This window comes from Protopterus annectens, chromosome 16.part0, assembly GCF_019279795.1.
Source record: "Protopterus annectens isolate FY-2018-M chromosome 16.part0, PAN1.0, whole genome shotgun sequence".
Classification (NCBI taxonomy): domain Eukaryota; kingdom Metazoa; phylum Chordata; order Ceratodontiformes; family Protopteridae; genus Protopterus; species Protopterus annectens.
In genome coordinates this window covers 503,155,056-503,179,205 of record NC_056750.1, presented here as the reverse complement: position 1 = coordinate 503,179,205, position 24,150 = coordinate 503,155,056, and the positions used below count along the sequence as shown (strand labels likewise).

The 24,150-nt window shown below is 45.9% G+C and overlaps 1 protein-coding gene across 11 annotated transcripts in view; it reads left to right on the top strand.

The window, feature by feature from the left end:
- RIPOR1 (RHO family interacting cell polarization regulator 1) overlaps positions 1-24,150 on the top strand; it is a 2,621,322-nt gene that overhangs the window by 1,321,233 nt on the left and 1,275,939 nt on the right. For all 11 annotated transcript variants that reach the window (XM_044058659.1, XM_044058658.1, XM_044058663.1 and 8 more), the window contains one exon: positions 16,343-16,421. In XM_044058659.1, coding sequence (XP_043914594.1) covers positions 16,343-16,421 — 79 coding nt within the window. The remainder of the gene's footprint in view (positions 1-16,342; positions 16,422-24,150) is intronic.

Here is a 24,150-nt window from a genome sequence, read left to right as displayed (position 1 = left end):
TCGGCTCCGTCAGCCCCTCCATCTTCAGTGCCTGCGGTGATTTCTACCCACCCCCTTGCATCAGACTGCAGAGAGCCAACTCCTCACGTTTCCCCATTGGGAATTTCCTCCTCTTCCGAGGCCTCTCCTGACCCAGTAGGAGAACCCCCTAGGAAGAGGCAGTGCAAGAGGAAGCACATTGACTCCCCTGAGTCTATCACCTCTGACACTGACTTAGAGGAATCTGAAGGTTCCCCTCGATCCCCCTCTGAGGATGTCTCCTTTGCCGACATCCTTGAGATCCTGAAACAGAGGGGGAACTGGCCAGCCCTTAACCCTTCAGAGGATGAGTCAGTGTACCTTGAGGCGTTCGGCTCTCGCCCTTCCACCTCCTGGGTGTCCCCTCCCTTTGACCCCCTTATGGAAGTGGTGGCAAGGAAGGCTTGGACGGCCCCTGATTCAGTGGAACCCACCCCGAGGAGGCCGTCAAAGTTTATTACTGCCCCTAAAGATAAAGACTTTTTATCTAAAGGTGTCCCCGTCGATGCCATGGTGGTGGCCGCGGCCACTAAGAAGGAGTTAGCCGATCCTTCGGTACCTGTCCATCCTCCTAATAAGGAATCTAGGACCATGGACAGGTACGGTAAGCGGATGTTCTCATCAGCGACCTTTTCGATGCAGTCGCTGAACTACTTATGTCACTTCACTCGTCTCCAGAGAGATTTATTCAAGGATATGGGTGAAGTGATAAAGGATCCAACAGCTGAGGGGTTCCAAGACGGAATGAACTCCCAGTTGGCAACCCTGAACTCCATCATTAACTCCTCCATGCGGCTCATCTCATATGCTGCGGATGGGGCGAGTAGAGCCGCAGGCACAGGCGTTGCCTTACGACGTCACGCCTGAATGCAGCTGTGCAACTTTGCGGACCCTTTCAAGGCGTCCTTCACCAATTCCCCCTTTAATGGATCATCCTTGTTTGGTCCTCAGGTGAAGGATACATTGACTAGCTGCGAGGTGGAAGGTAAGACTCTCTCTGCCGTGGGAGTCCGTTTTTCTACCCCTTCTAGGCCTTATCCCAAAGGTCAGAGGGGAGGAAAAATGTGGTTCCGCAAACAAACCCAGGGAGTCTCATCTGAGGCACAAGGTCGATTCCCCTCTAGAGGCAGAGGGGGGGAATAACAATAGACACCGCCCTAGAGGCAGAGGAGGTCCGCAAAACCAGGTTAGCAGAGAAACTTTCTCTGATAAACCCTTTCAGCATCCCTGAGGAGCTGCCCGGCTGCCCACCTTCAGAGGCAGTCGGGGGAAGATTATCCCTGTACCCAAAAGCCTGGCTTTCCCTTACACAAGACAAATGGGTACAGTCGATCATATCCGAGGGTTACAAAATTCCCTTTATTCACATTCCATCCCAAACCAAAGGATCCCTTCCAGACGTTCCACCCAGTCTAAGGGAACAAGCAGCACTAGAAATTTCAAAGCTGCTATCAAAAAGAGCTATCCAATCAGTCCCAGCAGACCAACAAGGATCCGGAATCTACTCCAAATTCTTTTTGGTACCAAAAAAACAGGGGACTGGAGACCCATACTGGATCTCAGCAAGTTAAACAAGTACGTCAGAAAAACAAAATTCCGGATGGTCACGCTACAGTCCATTCTACTTCTTGGGTCAGGACAATTGGATGTGCTCGATAGATCTTCAGGACGCGTACTACCATATCAAGATGAACAGACGCTCCAGGAGATTTCTCCGCTTCAGGCTGGGAGCCAGTCACTACCAGTTCAGAGCCCTGCCCTTTGGTCTCACTACAGCCCCCCGAGTGTTTACCAAATGCTTGACAGTGGTCGCGGCTCACTTGAGACGTCAAGGATTCCAGGTGTTTCCATATTTAGATGACTGGCTCCTTACTGCCACCACCAGACATCAACTACTTCTATCCAGAGACTTCACTATCCAAACTTGCCAAGCTCTAGGCATTTCAATAAATTATGAAAAATCTGCCTTGTCGCCTTGTCAATCTATTACCTTTATAGGCGCCACCTTAGACACACTCAATCTTTCAGCCAGACTTACAGAGCAAAGAGTGTCAGACATCCGCAAACAAGTTTACCTTCTCTTACAATGCAACAAAGTCAAAGCCAGACTAGTTTTGAAGGTATTAGGACTCATGGCAGCAGCTATCCCCTTTCTCCCCTTAGCTCGCTTCCACATGAGGATCCTCCAATGGATGCTGTTTACTCAATGGTCCTTCCAACAGCTCCCGATGTCCCACACCATATTGTTAACTCAATCATGCAAGAATCAACTGTCTTGGTGGATCACATCACCTCAGGTTCTCCAAGGAAGACCCTTCACTCATCCCCCCCCCCAGTCGCCACGTTGACAACAGACTCCTCCCTGATTGGGTGGGGGGGGCATTATCAGGGCAGGACAGTCCAGGGCACGTGGCAACCTTTAGAGTGCCACTTGCACATAAATGTCTTAGAGATGAGAGCAGTGCTTTTAGCGTTGCAAGCCTTTCACGACTCTCTTCCCACAGGGACTATTGCAATTCAGACGGACAACATGTCCATAGTGTGGTACATCAACAAACAAGGCGGAACCAGATCATACCCCTTATGTTGAGAGGCACTCAGACTTTGGCAATGGGCGATCTCTTCTCAGCGTTTTCTGGTAGCAACGTACATTCCCGGGAAGTCCAACGTGATTGCAGACAAGTTGAGCAGGGCAATTCTCATGCCCCACGAGTGGTCTCTGAAGAAGTCAGTACTGGAAGAAGTGTTCCAAAGATGGGGCCAGCCTTGCTGCGATCTTTTTGCTACTCCCCAAAACAGCAAGTGTCACGACTTCTTCACTCTCTTCCTGTTACCAGGCCATCCCACCAGAGACGCTCTAGTCCACGATTGGCCCCGGGATCTTCTGTATGCTTTTCCCCCTTTTCCACTGATAACTCAACTAATTCAGAAAGCCATCGCCTTGAGAGTGACAATGATCCTCATTGCCCCTTACTGGCCTCGACAGATATGGTTTCCGTTACTTCATCATTACCTTTTGGAGCAGCCTTGGCATCTGGACCCAGTGCCAGATCTGGTGACCCACCAATCAGGCCAGCTGCACCAATCTCTTCATTCTCTCAACCTCACAGCGTGTTTTCTCCGATTCCGACCTTAGCCAGACTTCCCTTAATATCTCGCTCGGTCCGAGATATCTTGATAGCCTCTCATAAATCTTCTACCCGGAAGATTTATAATAGCAAATGGAAACGCTTCTCCTTTTGGGCACCATCAAAAAATATAGATCCCTTCACTGCACCTATCCAGTCTATTCTAGACTTTCTAGCAGAACTCTTTCATTTAGGCTCTTCTTCATCTACCATTAGAGTTCAACTGGCTGCTATATCTAATTAGCATGTAGGTGTCTCGTAGTCTAGCATCATGGCTCACAAGCTCTGCAAAGCCTTTTTAAGGGGCGTTTTTCTTCTCAAACCTCCAATCAAAGATCCCCCGCCTCAATGGGACTTGAACTTGGTTCTGGCATCCTTAATCCTTCCCCCTTTCGAACCAGCGGCTTCATGTTCTCTGAAGTTGCTTTCATGGAAGACACTTTTTCTGGTAGCCATAACTTCAGCGAGAAGGGTATCTAAACTCCATGCTCTGTGCAGTCGTCCTCCTTACTTAGTGTTTCACAAAGATAGGGTATCCCTCCTTACTAATCCATCCTTTTTTTACCTAAGGTTTCCTCTCAAACAAACCTAAACCAAATGATTGATCTCCCCGTCTTTTTCCCTAACTATTCCAACAGGTCGGAACAAAAGCTACATTTTCTGGATGTTCACCGCCAACTTAGATATTATTTAGACAGGACTAAACAATTCAGGAAATCTGATCAGCTTTTTCTATCGTATGTGGAAGGGAAATTGGGCCTTCCAGTTACTAAAGTATCCCTTTCAAGATGGCTCACCTCTACAATTACCTTCATCTATGAGATCAGACATCAAAAACTACCTTCAAGACCTAGAGCTCATTCAACTAGGGCATTAGCTACATCCGTAGCTTTTCAGGATAGGCTGCCAATAGATTCCATTTGTGCAGCAGCCACTTGGCCTTCTCCTAATACCTTCATTTCACATTACAAATTGGACATGGCCTCCAGAAACCATGCTAACTTTGGTTCCACTGTTCTCAAGAGTCTGTTCCGATAGGCCACCCGGGATAAGGTGCTAGGGACGCGGTCCCATCCAGCAAGAATGAAGGCGAGATAGATAACTTAACATTAAGAAGTTATGCACCTACCATAACGTTCCATGTTAGTTTCTTCTTCTCGCCTTCTTTCTTGCATCCCACCCTCCTTCCCCCAAGCCTGGACCAACCGATAGGAATTCATTTTGTGATCTTTCTCTGGAAGTTTTCATTCCCACACGTTCTACCACCTCTATTCCCTCTTTTGTCAGGTCTGGGATACCTTACACTCAGGTTTATATAGAGGTGGGTTACCTTTCTCCATACTATGGAGACTAGAATTGCTTGGTCTAGCTATCAAACGAGATCCGAGTAGTTACCGCCTAGCATTGTGGGATATAGGGGAGCCTCGAGCCGGTGGAATTAGCTCTCGAGCTTTAGTATTGGCCGAGTCAGAGCCGAGGATCGGCTCCGAACCCATCCAGCAAGAAAGAAGGCGAGAAGAAGACAACTAACATGGAACGTTATGGTAGGTACATAACTTCTTATTTTCCATTCTTATAAAACTGGCCAAAGGCAATTGCCACAGTTTTTGCCACAGAGCGGACCTTCTCACACAGGGCAAAGGATCACTGATCCACCCTGACCTACAGGACCTATGTCTGACTAAATTATAGATTTTTGATTCCATTTTTGCAGTTTCAGTTTTTCCGAAGATTTGCAACAGGTGTAAAAGGCTAGAAAACCTGCTACTAAAAATTATATTATATTTGGCAAATGGGAGAAGTTTTTCTAGTTGGTGTCAGAGGAAAGACCAAGACCCCTCTAGTTCTGCAGTATCTGTGCAAGTTGCTAAAGGTAGGCCTATATTACACTTCCATCAAGCTGCTTCAGTTGTTCTTTGTAGTCACTGTTGTAGTACTGATTCTTGGGTCTTCCTGCTATGCAGAAGCTCCCGAATGTCCCAGTTTCCAGAGTCTTTGCACCATCTCTACCCGATGGACGACTGAAAACAAATGTTTGGATGTCATAGTATAAGAAGGGCATCACTCTGCACCATCTTCAGTTCTTTTTAGCTGTGCAGTTCAATCCACTTTACATGTGTTCAGTAGGCTTTCAGTCAGTCAGTTTCTGCTCATTTCAGTCAGTCAGTTTCTGCTCATTTAACGCTGGATCCCTCCATTTCTTCTGAGTTCCAAATGAAGCAGTTTTGAAAGGGGTGTTACATATCATCTACCTAGAAAATAGGTGGCTCCATCAAGGAGTCTTAACTTTGTTCTGGAAAAGCTAACCCTTCCATCTTTAGAACAAGCATTTCAGGTTTTGCTTACTGCTCTGATGGCGTACTTGTAAGTTGTTATGATGTTCAACCCTCCCTCATCTTCCAAAAGATAGGGTAACCTTAAGAACAAACCCTTCACTTATGTCCAAAGTACTTTCTGAATTTACATTAAGCCAGTCTCTCGATCTCCCTGAGCTCCAAAACAAGGGAGAAAGATCCATCATATTTTGGATGTCCACAGACATCCAAAGGACTAAATAAATTCTGGCCAGCTCTGTATCTCCTTTGAAGGGAAGGGATTTCCAGTTTCTAAATAGAAAGTTTCAAAATATTTGTCTAATTCTGTTCAGTTTTATTACTTCCAGTATGGAGAAGATCCCCCCAGTTGTCAAGGCTCATTCCACCAGAGTTGTGGCTACTTCAGGGGCCTTTTGGAAAGGGGTGGACTTGAGTTATTTTACAGCAACTTTGTCATCTGTACTCACTTTTACTAAACATTACAAGATTGAATGTCTTTTTCAAGGTCTAAACTGATTTTTTAAAATCTATTCATCTAATGTTGTTAATCTTCTTCCCGTTCATCACTGATGGGTTCGGTTCCGAGCCCTCGGAACAGTGTCAGCCAAATACCAAGCTTGCGTACACCCAAAAACTCTTAAGCTAAGCTGCTACCCACAGTGCCCTTCTCCCAATTACCTCAGATGTCATTTGCCGCGTAGGCATTTAGCCGCATTTCATCAAGCTCACCAGCTAAGTGAAATATTTTTGATATTTATGAGTGTTGATTGGACTTGTCACTTTACTAGAACAGTATACCCTTTCTGTTCTTATCGCTCACCATATAGCCTAAACTTCTCACTTTAGCTTTACTCGATGGGTAATTCTTTACCATTGTTGGTAACACCCTCTTCTACCGTTGTGGTATCTCTTTATACCATCGCTGATATCTTCCTTTCTTTCTACTTTCTCTCTGTCTGTGTGTGTGTTAGTTTTGGATGAATATGTCCGATAAAAAAGGGACATCGGGGTTTAAACATTGCACCTCCTGCAATTGTAAACTCCCCAACAGTGATAGTCATGATGACTGCGTTTATCATCTGCGGTTTCGCATTTATCTGTGGAACCCCCCGTCAGATATGTCAGAGTTTTAGTCAGTGGACACTGAAATAACAAAACAATAAGTGAATGTTGAAAGGCCTTCTACCTACTCCTTTCGCAGAGGCTATTTCTGTGTCAGAGGCTTCAACCCCTCCAGTTAAACACAAAAAACTGCCACATTCTGATCCCTCCTCACCTTCTGGTGTCAGAGGTAAGACTTCTAAGCATAAGGCCCACAAGACTTCATCAGAGCACAGAGCCCCTTCTTCGGCTCTAACTGCTATGAGTTTGGCTTCTGCTCCGACTTCTATTGGGATACCTTCTACCACTCCAGTGGCAACTAGTGCCTCGGTGCCGAAGCTATCTCCAGCACCGACTGTCTCAACTATGGTGCCGTCCTTAATTGCTCCAGCTCCACCTTCGGTGTCGACTTCTCAGGAACCGATACCTGTGATTACGACTGTCCCATCGGCGCCGACTATATACTCACCCTTGATACCGGTCTCCAAACTAGAGACCATGGTGCCATTTTCTCAGACACCATGGACCCGATACTCTCCTTCTCTGAACCCATTTGCAGAACATGCTTATAGCCCCTTCTTGGACCGACCAGATTTTCCTTCAGGAGTATCAACTAGGTCCACCAGGAGCCTATTCGAACACGATGTGGTGCACTTTTTGTATCAGCTGTTGACAGCCAGATGGATTCCTTATGGGCCTAAGACTCATCCCCATTTAGGACCGGGTGCTGTCCTTCCCAGTACTCCCATGTATTCTCCTCCTTCGGACCTCCCGGTACCGAAGCTGTCTGTTCTGATAACTGTGGTGGACCCCCCCCCCCCTTCCCGGCAACAACAGTGCCTGTCACTGAGGCCCCGAGATTGACTATTTGGTTTTTGGTTCCGTCAGAACCATTCCGTCCTCCATCTCAGGGTTGGGGGGGGTGGACTCCTCAGTTCAGGGCACAACACAGAGTACCTTATCGGTGCCATCCTCTGCTTCAGGAATTTTGCCGATTCCGATCTGGCTGGAGGCTCCATCTCTGGGAGTGGGTCCGACGTTGCAGGGTGTGACCTCTGCTCCGAGGCTGTCTTACTCTGTTCCGGGCTCCCACTCTTCTTCGGGCGGGCCTGGTTTCCGGATGATGGGGAGACTGCTTGCCTCCAGAGGTGCTCCACCGACATCGGAACTCTGTTCTGCTCCTTCTGAACTACAGCTACCACGGGCCACCTCCCCAGGACACCGGGGGGGGGGGGAGCCTCAGGATATCCCTGTCCGGGATGCCCCTTACTCCGAGCCTTCCCTAGAAACACCCACTGAGGAACCTCCTCAGAAGAAGTCATGCAAGAGGAAGCAGATCAACTAGCCTCTAGAGTCATAGACTGAGGACACGGATTACGGTGATGAGGGAGGGTTCCCCACGGTCACCCCCAGATGATATCCCATTTGGAGACATCCTTGAAATATTAAAACAGAGGGGTGGCTGGAAGCCCTACAAACCCCCTCCTTGGATGAATCCATGTTCCTGCAGGCTTTTCTCTGCCAGGCTTCTACCTGTTGGATGACCCCACCTGCCGACAAGCTAGTACAACTGATCATGAAGCGTGCCTGGCAGAATCTTGACTCCATAGAGGCCATCCTGAGGAGACCTGATAAAATACCCCCCCCCCCCCCCCGTGTGGAGCATACACACTGATCTAAGGGGTTGCCAGTTGACGCGATGGTTGCGGTGGCTGCAAAAAAGGACCTAGGGGAAGAAAGTCCTACTGTTCACCCACCCAACAGAGAGTCTCGGGCGGTGGACAGATGGGGAAGCGAGTTTTTGCTTCAGCGACCTTTGCTGTTAGGTTCCTGAATTACCTGGCACATTTCACGAGGCTCCAAAGAGATCTAATCACTGAGCTTTCTAGAACTCTCGCGGGTCAAGTTTCTGACGAGGTGCAAGACAAGTTTGCCTCTCAACTTACCACCCTTGAGTCCATATCCAACTCGTCCATGAGGTTGCTGTCTCACGCAACCGAAGGGGCTTCTAGAGCTAAGGGTGCAGGCATTGTTATGATGCGTCATGCCTGGATGCGCATATGTGACCTTGTGGACTCCTTCAAGTTCTCCTTTTTGAACTCCCATATTGAACCTTCAGCCTTATTTGGCTCCAAATTGAAAGACACTCTGGCCAGCTGTGAACAAGACTGAAAGACCCTGTCTGCTGTTGGCCTGCGTTATTCCAAACCTCAACATTCCTATTCCAGGAACCAGAGAAGTGGGAAAATCTGGCATAAAAAAATTGCAGGGCTCTTTTTGAAATGCACGTGGCGAGCATTCCCCCAGAGGCAGAGGGGGTTAACAATGGTGGAAGATGCCCATTCAGGGGCAGAGGCTCCAGGGAATCAAGACTTCAGAGATTCTTTCTCTGGGCGGTCTTATCAGCGCTCCTGAAGCATTGCCCGATTGCTTTCCTCTGGAAGCAGTCGGGGGTTGTTTTTCTCTGCACCAAGCTGCCTGGCGCTCTATTACAGATGATCGATGGGTGCAGAGCATAATCTCCAGAGGCTACTACATCCCTCTATCCTCCCTTCCCAAACCTCCTAAAAACCTTCCCGATGTTCCTCCCCACCAAAGGGAAGAAGTAGCTTCAGAAATATTGAAGCTGTGTCAAAAAAAGTCATCCAACCAGTCCCTCCAGATCAATGTGGATCAGGGTTTTACTCAAGATTTTTTTTAGTGCCATAAAAGATCAGGGACTGGAGACCCATCTTGGATCTCAGCCACTTAAACAAATCAGTTGTTCAAACCAAATTCCGCATGGTTACTATTCAGTCCATCCTCCGCTTTCTGAGGGAGGATGCTTGGATGTGCTCGATAGACCTCCAGGATGCGTATTACCACATCAAAATGGACAATCGCTCCAGGAGTCTCCTTCGCTTCCGGCTAGGAGCCAATCACGATCAGTTTCATGCCCTGCCATTCGGTCTCTCAATGGCCCCCAGAGTGTTCACGAAATGCTTAGCAGTGGTAACAGCTCATCTGAGACTTTGAGGATTCCAGGTGTTTCCATATATGGACGATTGGCTCCCCCCCCCCCCCGCCCCAACCAAGCATCTCCTGACAATGGCTCTCCAATGCATCCTTTCTCTAGTGGTTTCGCTAGCCTTAACTGTACACTGGGGAAAAATCCAACCTAGACCCCACTCAGCAACTGGAATCTATAGGGGCAGTACTTGACACTCGTTTTTGTCTGGTATCTCTTCCAGCCCACAGACTCCAGAGACTAAGATTGCAAGTGCGCGTGATACTCTGTCAAACGAGAGTGTCAGCAAGGGAAGTCCTTCAGGCACTGGGGTCCATGGCTGCAGCCATCCCTATAGTTCCCCTTGCGAGATTACACATGAGTATCTTACAATGGCTTTTCCTGACACAGTGGTCTGCAAACATTCATCCTCTAGACACGCAGACTTTCTTAACCAATTTGTGCAAGCAGGACCTTCTTTGGTGGAAGAGGCCAGAAGCGGAATTGTGGTGTTGTCCCTTTCAGTCCCCTCAGCCCTGCGACACGGTGACCATGGACACTTCCCTGATAGGGTGGGGGGACATTTTCAGGGAAAGACAGTGCAAGGCATGTGGTCGAAGTTAGAGGCCAATCTGCACATCAGTGTTCTGGAGTTAAGAGCGGTGCTATTAGCGTTGCAAGCACTCCACCCGCTCCTCCCCTCTGGAACTATTGTGATTCAGTCAGACAATATGTCAGTAGTCTGGTACATCAACAAACAAGGAGGAACCAAAGTCATACCCCCTGTGCTTGGAGGCCATGAGAATTTGGCAATGGGCGATAGCTTCCAACCATTTTCTGATAGCAACGCACATCCCAAGGAAGTCCAACGTGATCGTGGACAGGCTGAGTAGGTGCATTCTGCTTCACCACAAGTGGTCTCTCAATCCCAAGATAGCGGTGGAGAGTTTCAGCCGATGGGGCCAGCCTTGCTGCAACCTTTTTGCTTCTCCCACTAATAAATGCAGCAGCTACTCCTCCATACTTCCCCCGGAGGGGGAGTCACAGAGAGACGCTCTGTCCCACGGGTCTCCTATACGCCTACCCTCTGATCCCCTTGATACCTCTGTTTCTAAAGAAAGCAACTCGGTTGAGATGCGAGGTGATCCTCATTGCTCCATTCTGGCTCCTTCAAGTGTGGTTCCCCTTTGTCCGGCCTCACCTGTTACAGCCTCCATGGATACTGGACACCCATCCAGACCTAATTTCTCACCCCCAAGGGTTGACACAACCAAACTTTTCACTCTCAAGCTGACAGCTTGGCTTCTCCACTTCCGTTAGTCGCCAGGCAAGAAGCCCTGCCTTCTAATGTTTGTGATATTATTCTGGCCTCTCCCAAACCATCCACCAGGAAACTTTACAGAGATAAATGGAAAAGATTTTCTTCCTGGTCTGTAGAACGAGGGTTGGATCCCTTTTCGGCCACTATGTCTTTTATCCTTCAATATCTGCCTGAACATTTTGAGCATGGAGTGTCTGCATCTACTGTACGAGTTCCTTTAGCAGTAATTTCCAATTTTCACAACTGTTTACAAGGCGCACCTGTAATGTCCACTTGACTTTGTAAAACCTTTCTTAAAGAAGTGTTCCTCAGTAGACCTCCACTCAAATGCCCATTAGAAACAACCCCCCCTTTGAGCCTGCTGCCAAATGCAGTATCAAATTTTTATCTTGGAAATCTCCCTTTTTGGTGGCTGTCACTTCTGCCAGAAGGGTTTCAGAACTACAGGCCCTATGTGTCAATAGGCCTTATCTTATTTTTCATGAAGACAGAGTATCTCTGCACACTAATCCATCCTTCCTGCCCAAAGTGATGTCTGAATTTTCTATGAACCAGTCCGTTGAACTCCCAGTGTTTTTCCACAATTTTTCTAACAAAGGTGAATACTGTCTACATTCTTTGGATGTACATAAACAATTACATTTCTACATGGACAGGAAAAAATCCTTTTGTAAATCTGACCAACTTTTTATTTCGTTCTGTGGCCCCAGAATGGGAAATGGCATTTCTAAAGTCACTTTATCTAAGTGGCTCAGAGATTGTATATCTTTTTCATATTCATGTGCTAATGAAACCAGACCTCACACTATCAAAGCTCATTCAACTAGGGCTGTAGCTTCCTCAGTAGCCTTCCATTCTAGAGCCTCTATGGATGATATCTGCGCAGCAGCCATTTGGGCTAAACCACACACCTTCATCAAGCATTACAAATTGGATGTGATTTCTAGAGGAAGAGCTGCCTTTGGCTCTATGGTGCTCAGGAATGTTCTACCATAAGGGCCACCCAGGTATATCAGGTAGCTTGGGATTCTGTCCCATCAGTGATGAATGGGAAGAAGATTAACAACATTAGATAAAGAAGTTATGTCTTACCATAATGTTCCATCTATGTTGTTGATCTTCTTCCGTTCATCATATCCCTCCCTCTGTCCCCCCTCCATAGGCTCCTGGCGGATCTTATGGGTCGTGGTGGTGTCTCAGGGTTTTTCTTTGCATAGAAATGGCCTCTGCTACTATCTATTGTCTTTGGCAAACGAGATCTGAGGTAATTGGGTGAAGGGCATTGTGATAGCAACTTAGCTCAAGAGTTTTTGGTGTACGCGAGCTTGGTATTTGGCCGACACAGTTCCGAGGGCTCGGAACAGAACCCATCAATGATGAATGGAAGAAGATCAACAACATAGATGGAATGTTATGGTAAGACATAACTTCTTTTTCTTGGCCTCCTGGATTCTGGTTCTGCTTCTTTCACCATTCCTATCTAAGCTTTTGTGATTGTCCTTATTGCTAAAAACTACTGAAGCAGTGATATAATGATGAACATAGTACATTTATGTAAGTAAATGTACCATAATAGTAAATGTTTGAATAGATCACTGTTGCAGATTTATAATCCAATCAAAAGACACAGCCAACCAATCAGAAATATGTTCTGATTAACGAATGTTATAATCCATGCAGCTGCACATGCTATAAAAACGTAAAACCAATATACAATTAAATAAACTAACCATAAAAGATTATAAATAACTGTTGGGTAAAAATTATTACAACAAACATTATATTACAACCTCATTTGTTTATGTTTCAAAATTGGTTTTAAACTTATCGCTGCATTCAGTCCTGGGGCTTTATCTGCATTCATCCTAATTATCCACCTATGTTTAGCTGTATCTAATGTGTTACTAAGGTCTCCTCATCTCTTATTAAAATAAACTGCTTGGCCACCTGGAAGGTTAGGAATGTAGCAGTGAGGGTAGGAACTTTGAATGTTGGCAGTATGACTGGTATAGGAAGAGAGCTAGTTGATGTGATGGAGAGAAGGAAGGTTGATATATTGTGCATGCAAGAGACCATATGGAAGGGAAGTAAGGCCAGGTGTTTAGGAAACTGGTTCAAATTGTTCTATCATGGTGTGGATGGCAGGAGAAATGGGGTACAGGTTATACTAAAGGAACAATATTCCAAGAGTGTTTTAGACGTGAAGAGAGTGTCTGACAGAGTGATGTTTATGAAGCTTGAAATTGATGATGTAATGATGAATGTTGTTAGTCCATATGCTCCACAAGTTGGGTGTGCGATGGATGAGAAAGAGAAATTTTGGAGTGAGTTGGATGAAGTTGTGGTGAGTGTACCCAAGGGTGAGAGACTAGTGATTGGAGTGGACTTTAATGGGCATATTGGTGAAGTGAACTGAGGAGATGAGGAAGTGATGGGTAGGTATGGTGTTAAGGAGAGGAATGCAGAAGGTCAGATGATTGTGGATTTTGCGAAAAGGATGGACATGGCTGTGGTGAATACGTATTCTAAGAAGAGGGAGGAGCATAGGGTGACGTACAAGAGTGGAGGAAGATGCACACAGGTGGATTATATCCTATGTAGGTGGGCCAGTCTGAAGGAGATTGGAGACTGTAAAGTGGTGGCAGGGGAAAGTGTAGTTAAGCAGCATAGAATGGTGGTCTGTAGGATGACGTTGATGATCAAGAAGAGGAGGAGTGTAAAAGCAGTGCCAAGGATTAAATGGTGGAAGTTAAAAAAGGGTGATTGTGAAGTGGAGTTTAGGGAAGAGTTAAGACAGGCACTGGGAGGCAGTGGAGAGTTACCGAATAGCTGGGTAACTACAGCAGAACTAGTAAGGGATACTGCCAGAAGGGTTCTTGGTGTGACATCTGGACAGAGGAAGGAGGACAAGGAGATCTGGTGGTGGAATGAGGAAGTACAGGAGAGTATACAGAGGAAGAAGCTGGCGAAGAAGTGGGATTGTCAAAGAGATGAAGAAAGTAGACATGAGTATAAGGAGATGAGGCGCATGGCAAAGAGAGAGGTGGCGAAAGCTAAGGATAAGGCGTATGGAGAGTTGTATGAGAGGTTGGACACTAAAGAGGGAGAAAACGACCTGTACTGATTGGCTAGACAGAGGGACAGAGCTGGGAAAGATGTGCAGCAAGTAAGGGTGATAAAGGATAGTGAGGGAAAGGTACCCGCAAGAGAGGAGAGTGTGTTGAGTAGATGGAAAGAGTATTTTGAGATGCTGATGAATGAAGAGAATGAGAGAGAGAAGGTTGGATGATGTGGGGATAGTGAATCAGGAAGTGAAACAGATTAGCAAGGAGGAAGTAAGGACAGCTATGAAGAGGATGAAGAATGGAAAGGCTGTTGGCCCAGATGACATCCCAATGGAAGCATGGAGGTGCTTAGGAGAAATGGCAGTGGAATTTTTAACTAGATTGTTTAATGAAATTTTGGAAAGTCAGAGGATGCCTGAGGAATGGAGAAAAAGTGTTTTGGTACCTATCTTTAAGAATAAGGGTGATGTGCAGAGCTGCAGTAACTACAGAGGGATAAAATTGATCAGTCACAGCTTGAAGTTATGGGAGAGAGTAGTAGAAGCTAGGTTAAGAAGGGAGGTGATGATTAGTGATCAGCAGTATAGTTTCATGCCAGGAAAGAGCACTACAGATGCGATGTTTGCTCTGAGAGTGTTATTGGAGAAATACAGAGAAGGTCAGAAGGAGTTGCATTGTCTTTGTAGACTTGGAGAAAGCATATGACAGGGTGCCTAGGGAATAGTTGTGGTATTGTATGAGGAGGTTGTGAGTGGCAGAGAAGTATGTTAAGAGTGGTACAGGATATGTACGAGGGTAGTGTGACAGTGGTGAGGACTGCAGTGGGAGTGACAGATCTGTTTAAGGTGGAGGTGGGATTACATCAATGATCAGCTCTGAGTCCTTTCTTATTTGCAGTGGTGATGGACAGATTGACAGATGAGATCAGACAGGGACAGGAGGCCCCGTGGACTATGATGTTTGCAGATGACATTGTGATCTGTAGTAAGAGTAGGAATCAGGTTGAGGAGACACTGGAGAGGTGGAGATATGCTCTAGAGAGCAGAGGAATGAAGGTCAGCAGGGCTAAGACAGAATATATGTGTGTAAATGAGAGGGAGGGTAGAGGAATGGTGAGGATGCAGGGAGTAGAGTTGGTAAAGGTGGACGAGTTTAAGTACTTGGGATCAACAGTTCAGAGTAATGGTGAATGTGGAAGAGAGATGAAGAAGAGAGTACAGGCAGGGTGGAATGGGTGGAGAAGAGTGTCAGGAGTGATTTGTGACAGACAGTTACAGGTACAAGTAAGAGTGAAAGGGAAGGTCTACAAGACAGTAGTGAGACCAGCTATGTTATATGGGTTGGAGACAGTGGCATTGACAAAAAGGCAGGAGTCAGAGCTGGATGTGGCAGAGTTAAAGATGTTAAGATTTGCACTTGGTGTGACTAGGATGAATAGGATTAGGAATCGGTATATTAGATGGTCAGCTCATGTTGGACAGTTTGGAGATAAAGCAAGAGAGACGAGATTGTGTTGGTTTGGACATGTGCTGAGGAGGGATGACAGGTATATTGGGAAAAAGATGCTAAGGATGGAGCTGCCAGGTAAGAGGAAAAGAGGAAGGCCTAAGATAAGGTTTATGGACGTGGTGAGAGAGGACATGCAGGCGGTTGGTGTGACAGAGCAAGATGCAGAGGATAGGAAGAAATGGAAAGAGATGATCCGCTGTGGCGACCCCTAACGGGAAAAGCCGAAAGATGATGATGACTTAGCCACCTTAAACCCAAACATATGTTTATTGCCATTATCCATAACATGTTTAGCTAGATCATTAGTATGTACATTCCTTTTAATATCTGACATATGCTCTGTTATTTGGTCTTTTAATCTCCTACTACAGTTTCCTATATAAAATGCAGTACATGCCAAACAGGTGGCTAAATAAACTACATTTTCTCTCATACATGTCGCATTTTGTACTTCATGACTGCAGGGTACAGCTTTACCAGGATTGGGGTAGTTCATGGAAGATTTAATGCAGGCAGTAAGCAACTGGATAATGTCTACTTTTCAGTACATTTTGATACCAGTAAGGTAACATAGCTTTAGTACTTACTAAATCATATAAAATTATGAATATCGGAATGAGACTGCTGATACTTGAACCATGCATACGTAATGTAAAAATACTTGAAAGTGAATCATCGTGTTGCAATGTCTTATGCTGTTTGCTAAAACTTGTAAATCTTTGTTACATTATTATCTGTCTTAAAAACTTTTAAATGGAGTATTCTGCCGACGTAATTACACTACTAGTTTCTGTTAAAAAAGAAATAATATTACATATTTAAGAGGTATGATACAACCTTTAGACTGATCAAGTGATTAAAGCTGTCATAAAATGACCAATTTTTTTTTTTTATTTCAGTGCTTATATAGAGTTCCACCAGCTAGAACTCAACAAACTGACACCTCAAGTTCGAGAGTCAAAGAGAAATTCAAGACTGGTGAGTTAGTGCTTATTTCTTAAGAATGGGAAAACAGTACTGCACTTAAGGAACTTCAGTGTTTTTTACTGATGTGTGTCCCTCCCTTTTTTGCTTTAACTGTGATATATACTTTGCTTTACTTTTGATTGACAGACTGAGGATTAGAAAGATGATACAGAATCCACCTTTTGAGCTGCTGTCCGTCATACCTCTCAACATCTTTGCTCAAGAATTTCTGACAGCCAAAAATAATTGGACGGAGGACAAAGGGCCAGAATCTTGGACAGATTTTAAATATTACTTTTATGAACTTAAAAGTTGCTAGAATAACAAACTTAATTCTGCCCATCCAGTCTGACTAATAGTTCTTTATTCTGCTTGTCAAATTCGAGCCAGCAAAACTAGTGCTCCAGCCTCAAGCTGCTTTAATTTTCTCTGTCCAGTGTTGCATCTGAGGGTGAGTTCTCCTTTGCACTACAGTAATTGGATGCAAGTTTCACAAGCTAAGTGTTCCTCCTCCTGTATTTATTTATTTATTTATTTTTTTTGCCATAGTTGTAGCTTACAGCTGTTAAAGGTTTTCTTATATTTGATATATACATCTTCAGGGTTTCTCTTCTTGAACGTCTTTATAACGTGTTAGTACTTTGAAGAGTTCTTTACTGCAGTGTAAAATAGGCTTTTGCACCAGTCAAAGCTCATTTGCCTAGTTGTAGTGGTAGCATTTTGGTACTGGTGAAACAAAAGGCTTTTTTTCAAAGTGTTAGGCTAATTGTTTCTTTTTCTGTTTCCCTTTTAGACATTCGGTTACTGTTGTACTTTTTCAGGTGTGTAGGCTTTTGTTGTTCACTATAGAAAAGGATGCCAAAAAGACATGATTCTACAAGTGCTCTCAATGATGGCTTCAGAGTGAGAGGCTGATAAAACCTGAAAAGAGAAAGTAAAAAAGAGAAAATCAAAAAATGATAGGAAATGAAAATTCACATTGTGTGCTCCAAAGGCTGCCTGGCCAGATCCAGCTCAGTTGGCACATATCTTGATAATAACTAAGACTACTTACTTGGTCCGTCCTTCCTCAGACCTATTCATGATTCCAAACAGATCACCCAAAAGGCTATTGAGTCAAATACCATCGTGGAGGGAAGTGGCTTGGATCTTGTCTTGATCTCCTTCTCAGAAGTTCTTCTGAAATAGATTGGGATTGTATGATGAGGACTTTCCAAATGGTACCAATGAAGATGGGTGTTCTCTTTTCCCGATTATTTTTGAGGGCAGAATGGGAAGGCCCCTCATCCTCATCATACCTCTTTCCCCAGTCCATCCTTCACTACATGTGGTTATGGAGCTGGTTGTTCCCATGGAATCTGTGCCCTTGGCATCTACTGGTCCTTCTTGCTTGACCCTCTGGATATTGGATCACACACACCGAACTCTGCAAGCCTTGAAGTCAAGTAAGTTATAGGGCCACTGTCCTAATGCTGGGCTTTCAGTACCATTCTTGAATACACATTGTATGGCTCCCTTTATGGTATTGGATGCTTTGCCACCTCCTTGAGGTCCTGGAAGTTGGTGCAGGCAGCTAATGGGGACACCTGTGATTTGGTGGATATGGTTTTTGCAGTCAGGATAATTGGGGTGGGGGTTTGACTCTTCTTCTGAGTACTGTTATTCAGAGTTCCCCAGCATTTGGCTGTGTCCCAGAGCATTCATTCATTTTTTTTCCTTGATCCCAGTATACTTCCCAGGATCACACCCAAGGGAGTAGCCTCAAAGGTCCAGCCTAGTGGCGGTCTGAGTCTGAGCACTTAGATCTGCCACCACTTGAGATACCAAGAAAGGGGACATGCAACAGGAAGCACATAGTGTATCCGACAGTCTTTCACTTGGACACTGACCCAAATGATCAAATGCATCTGAGGGAAAATTGGCTAAAAGACCCACCCTCTCAGGATGAGCAGAGCCCCCCCCCCCCAAGGGCAGACAGTTTTCCAAGGGTCACCTGGTGGTCTCTGTTATATCACGGTAGCATCAATTTAAAAAAAAGCTGACATATAATTCAACCTTTGTTCATCTGCCCATCAAGAGTCCAGAGCACTGGTCTGAATGGGAGGGCAGACATATGCTTCTAGCACCTTTGTTCTTAAGGCCTTGAGCTACACCACTCACATGAGCTGCTTCCACAGAGATCTGGCAGAGCAAGTGTTAGCCTCTGTGAAGAAGCCACCCACCCCAGAATCCAAAAAGCATTTGTAGACTACCTTGGGCATGATGTTTAACATTACCAGTTTTTTCATGTGGCTGAGTATAGTGCAGCCATTGCAGCAACATGAGTGGTGGGCACGGCCATTATGATAAGGTGTCATGCCTGGCTGCACCTCTGAAACTTTGCAGTCAGTTTCAAAGCATCATTTACAGATGCTGCTTTCTGTGGATCCTCTCTGTTTAGATTTTGTTAAAGATAAAATGCAGAGATGTGAGTAGGATGGAAAGACATCTGACATAGGTGTCAAGTTTGAGAACTTCCAGCAGTTGCACAACAGCAAACAAAAGGGGTCCAAATTCTTGTGGTTTAGGAGATCTTTTTATTAACCCTTTTAATCCATTTCTGAAAAGGGTGTTTGTGGCAGGGGCGAACTCTTCAAAGGACACAGACCTATAGGTAGAGGGGATCTGCAAAAAAAGGAATACAGTGGGACCTTGTCTGACAGGCAACCTAACTACCTCTGAAGGACTGCCTAACTTCTGTGGCTCTGCTTGACAGGGGCACAGGAAATTAACTTTCTTGGGTGGCATAAGCCAGGGAACCTTGTTGGAAAGGCTTACTTAGGCCCTTGGGCCGATAGCCTAGTACCTACCTATAAACCTGTGACCTACTTGCTCTCTTCTGGAGGCACACTGATGTCATGTATCCCTCTGCTGTCTGGTGTGGATGGCATTCATGCTGGATTTTTAGGTAAAAGGTTATGCAATTCTCTTTTCGTGGTCCCACCCAATATCAAAGAGGACCCATCAGCGAAAAGTGGCTGAAAGAGAAAAAATTTCTCTTCTACAAACAAAAAAAGTACAATCCAGGAAGTCCCACCTGAACAGATAAGGTCAGACTGTTATTCAAGATTCTTTTTTGTACCAGAGAAAAGCAGAGACTCAAGCCATTTCTGGTCCTTAGCCACATAAACACTCATTTAAAAAAAAGACCCAGTTCCAGATGGTCTTGGTGCAAACTATCTTGCCTTATTTGCAAGTAAATGATTGGATGTGTTCAGTAGATCTCCAGGATGCTTCTTTCCATATCAGAATAGCCTGTTCTTCCAGGAGATTCTTAGGCATCTCCCTAGGAGTCAGTCAGAAGTTTTTTTTTTTTTTTTGGCATGCCAAAGAACAGACAGAGCTGAAGCTAGTAGACTCTCTCAGCAGTCACAGTCACAGTGTCTGTTGTCATGAGAGCAGGGAGCCAGTCATCCAGATATGGAAATCTATTGGAGGCTGTGGGGTGAGGCTGTGGTGAAACTGAAGGGCAGGGTTCTGAATTGAGAACTCCCGGGGCTTCTGTACACATCCTCAGTCCCCTAACATTTTGATTTTTGCAGAAAGCTGTGAGATGTAAAGCTAAAGTAATCCTTGTTGCTTCATACTGGACCAAGTAAATTTGTTTTCCTCTGCTGAGGCCTCATCTAAAGGAGCATCCCTAGCTTCTAGATCCCAGAAGGATCTACAGTATCATTCGTCAGGATTGCCTCACCTGGACCTACACAACCTTAAGATCTGAAGTTTTCAATTTTCATTTGTTGTTCAACGTATGGGTTTGGATCTGATACTCTGATCCAACTCTGCTATTACTCTAGCTCATGGTAAACAGCATACTGTCGAGCTCCTTTCCTACCCATAATGCACTAATCCCATCTTTCCTCAAGTCTCGTTTGCATCGAGCATTTCGGTGACTATAAGTTAAATTTCTTTAATAGTGATACCTAAATGTTAGCATGTTAGGTAGTCCAATCTCACCTTCATTTTTACATATGGGTTCGGAGCCGACTTGACCCGATTTACAAGTTCGAAGACTTCTGGTTGGCTCATGGCTAAGCAGGTATCCTATGGTGCACCAGTGCAATCCCCAGATCTCGTTTGCCGTGTCGACGAGTCTGGATGTGCTTCTTTGGCTCTGGCTAAGTCATTTTCAGTTCTTTCATTCATAAGTGGATATTGCATATTTGGTGTTATTTAGTGTGATTATATTTATAGGCCTTTGCCTAATTTGTCCTTGTGGACTTGTTTGACCTTAGTAGTTTAGTATCCTGTGTACCAGTTAGTTAGGCGCCGTTGCGCTTTTTTGCCTAGTTAGTTTTGGCGTTTTTTCTCCGCTCTTAATCAACAGGGCCTCCTGTTGATTTATTTGTACTGCTTGGACCTTTTTTTGGTCTCTGTTGATTGTTAACTTGTGGTCTTTGGCAAGGATCCGCTAAAGTCGTATTTACAGGATTGCTGTTGCAAATTTTTTCCTGTGTGATTGAACCTGTGTGTGACTGTGTTATATTCTTGGTCTGTTTGAGTTAGAAGACCTAGTTTTTTGTTACACCGGGCTAGGCCTGTTTAACTTAGAGGACCTAGTCCTTGTGCAACAATTCTGTTTGTATTTTTCACATCTAAAAATGTTCTGTGTGACTGAATCTCTGTGTGTTTGTGTTAAATACTTGGTCTGTTTAAGTTGGAAGACCTAGTTTCTCTTACACCGGGCTAGGCCCGTTTAACTTAGAAGACCTAGTCCTCCTGTAACTCTTCTGCAGGGCTAGGCCCATTTTAGTTAGAGGACCTAGTTCTCATTTATTCTCTCTTTCCCTGTCTCTCCCCTGGTTTTGCGTGTGTGTCTGCAACGTCTAAGGATAGCAAGGAGCATAAACCCTCTGGGTTCAAAAAATGCATGAAATGCTCCCAGAAAATGCCATTAATGGATGGCCACAGTAGCTGTGTCTACTGCTTGGGAGCCATCCATTTGCAGGAATCATGCTTCTTCTGTCATGCTTTCTCTCCTAGAGTGTTGCAGGAGAGAAAGAACAAGCTGATACTCAGGGGTCTTCTGAAACCAACCTTTGGGGAAACCTTATCTAGTTTGTCGGCTTCTTCTTCCAAGTCTACAAAATCTAGATCTGAATCCAAATCCAAATCTTCTAAAAGGCCTTCCCCGGCACCGGCTGGTGTCTCGGGGCCACCTTCCAAATTACCAAAATCTGCCTCCTTGACTCCTCAGTCTTTGGAGCCGAAGGAGAGCACCATGGTATCAGAGTCTGTCATAGGTGCTTCGGTGCCAACCTCTGAACCTTTGGAAATAGCTGACTCTACTGTTCGGAGCCGGGCTGTAGAATCCCTACCAGTCTCCTTGCTAATCAAGTCTCCAGTGCCTCCTCGGTCGAGATCCCCTACTTTATCTTCCAGATCTTCCAGGAGCTTTTCAGTAGAAGATGTGGAGAGGGTAGTACCGAGACTTCTGAAGTCGTCTGCCCTGCCTAAATTTTTGTTGCCTCCGACCCAGTCAGTTCCGGAGCCACTCGATCCAGTTTTGCCCTTGTCTACTATTCCTCCTCCGAACCTTGTTGGCCTTTCGGAGCCGGAGTGCTTGTTACCAGTGGAGGAACCCTCGGTTCCAGCACCCCTTGCTGCTGCATTGGAGCCGAGTTCAGCTCCGACACGCTCGGCTCCGTTCGTCGTGTCCAGGGACAGAAGCTCTTCTGTCGGCGCCGATGGGGAGGGTTTGAAACTATCTTCGGTTCCGAGCCTTCCTTTCGGTGCTTCCGCCAGAGTAAGCTCGGACCCTGCATGTATCTCGGAGCTGATGGCTCTGGCTCCGGCACCAACCTTTGTCTCTTCAGAGCAGGGGAGGTCCTTGTAGCTGGAGAGATCAGCTTTTGAGGTGATGAGGAGTGTGCTATCTCAGTCTACAGCCCCTGCCAGTGGTACAATACTCTTCCCCCCAGGGCACCCACTTCAGTCTCAGCACCTACTCTCAACGGAGACAGCAGAGACCCGCAGCCTCAGGAGCCACTGGCTGGTGGTCCCCACTCTTCCGAGGCCTCCCCAGAATGTGCCTTCGAGGAGCTCCCCCCGGAAGAGGGTACGCAAGAGGAAGCATATCGTCTCCCAGGATGAGTCTTTGACATCGGACACTGACCTCAAGGAGTCGGAAGGGTCCCCCAAGTCGTCCTTTGATGATGTCTCCTCTGTTGACATCCTAGAGATCCTTAAACAGAAGTGCAGCTGTCCCACTGTTACCTCTTCTGATGAGGAGACTGTGCACCTAAAGGCTTTCGGGTCTCAACCCTCTGCCTCTTGGGTGTTTCCGCCTTTCGACAAACTAATGGATCTGGTTAGACGGATGGTGTAGGATACTCCCGATGCCGTGGAGCCAGTCCCCAGGAGACCAAATAAGTTTCTGTCTGCCCCTCCTGGAAAAGAGTTATTGTTTAAGGGTGTTCCCGAAAATGCCATGGTGGTGGCGGTGCCATGAAGGAGGAGTTGGAGGAGACTTCTTCCTGTGTTCATCTGCCAAACAAGGAGTCTCGACAGATGGACAGATTTGGGAAGAGTGTATTTAGTTCAGCGGCATTTACACTTAGATTTCTGAACTATCTTACTCACTTCATGAGGTTGCAGAGGGATCTCCTCAAGGAGTTAGGAGATTCCATACAGGGTGCTTGTCCTGAGGGAGTCCCTGATAGGATCTCTGCTCAGTTTTTCATCCTAAATTCTGTAGTTAACTCCTCTAAGCGGCTTATCTCCCATGCGGCTGATGTTTCAAGCAGAGCAGCGGGTTCAGGAGTTGCCCTTAGGCGCCACTCCTAGATGCACCTGTGTAATTTTGTGGAGCCGTTCCTCTTTGTTTGGTCCCAAGGTGAAAGAAACACTCACTCGGTGTGAGCAGGAAGGAAAGACACTCTCTGCCATGGGAGTCCGTTTTACTGTTCCCTCTCGACCATACCCCAAAGGTCAAAGGGGAGGTAAAATGTGGTTCAAAAAGTCCCAGAGGGTCTTTCCGGACACACAAAGTGAATCCTCCTTCAGAGGCAGAGGAGGAGGAAATGGCAGATGTCACCCTGGAGACAGGGGCGGTCCGCAATACCAGCAAGGCCGTGATTCCTTTCGAGGGCAGCCTTATCAGCGCTCCTGATGTGGGGCCCGACTGTGTTTCTCTGGGGCCATTCTGGAGTCGCATCTCTTTGTATTCAGAAGCCTGGCTAAATATCACCCAAGACAATTGGGTACAAAGAGTTGTTACCAGAGGCTATATCATACCCTTTTCCCTTCCACCGTTTGTTCCCAAAAAGATCCCAGATGTTCCACCCAATCACAGGGATCAGGCAACTGTAGAGATCAACAAGTTGCTCTTAAAAAGAGTCATGCAGCCCATCCCAGCAGACCAGACAGGATCCGGAACTTACTGCAGGTTCTTTTTAGTCCCAAAACAAACCGGAGGCCAATTTTGGACCTCAGCAGATTAAATGAATCCGTGAAGAAGGAGAGGTTTCGGATGGTCACACTGCAGTCTGTGCTCCCGTTGTTAGGGAAAGACTATTGGATGTGCTCTCTGGATCTCCAGGATGCCTACTACCAAATAAAAATGGACAAGGCGTCAAGGAGATATCTGCGCTTCTGGCTGGGAACCAGTCATTATTGGTTTCATGCTCTGCCCTTTGGTCTCACCACAGCCCCCAGGGTGTTCACCAAATGCATGGCAGTAGTGACAGCTCACTTGAGACGT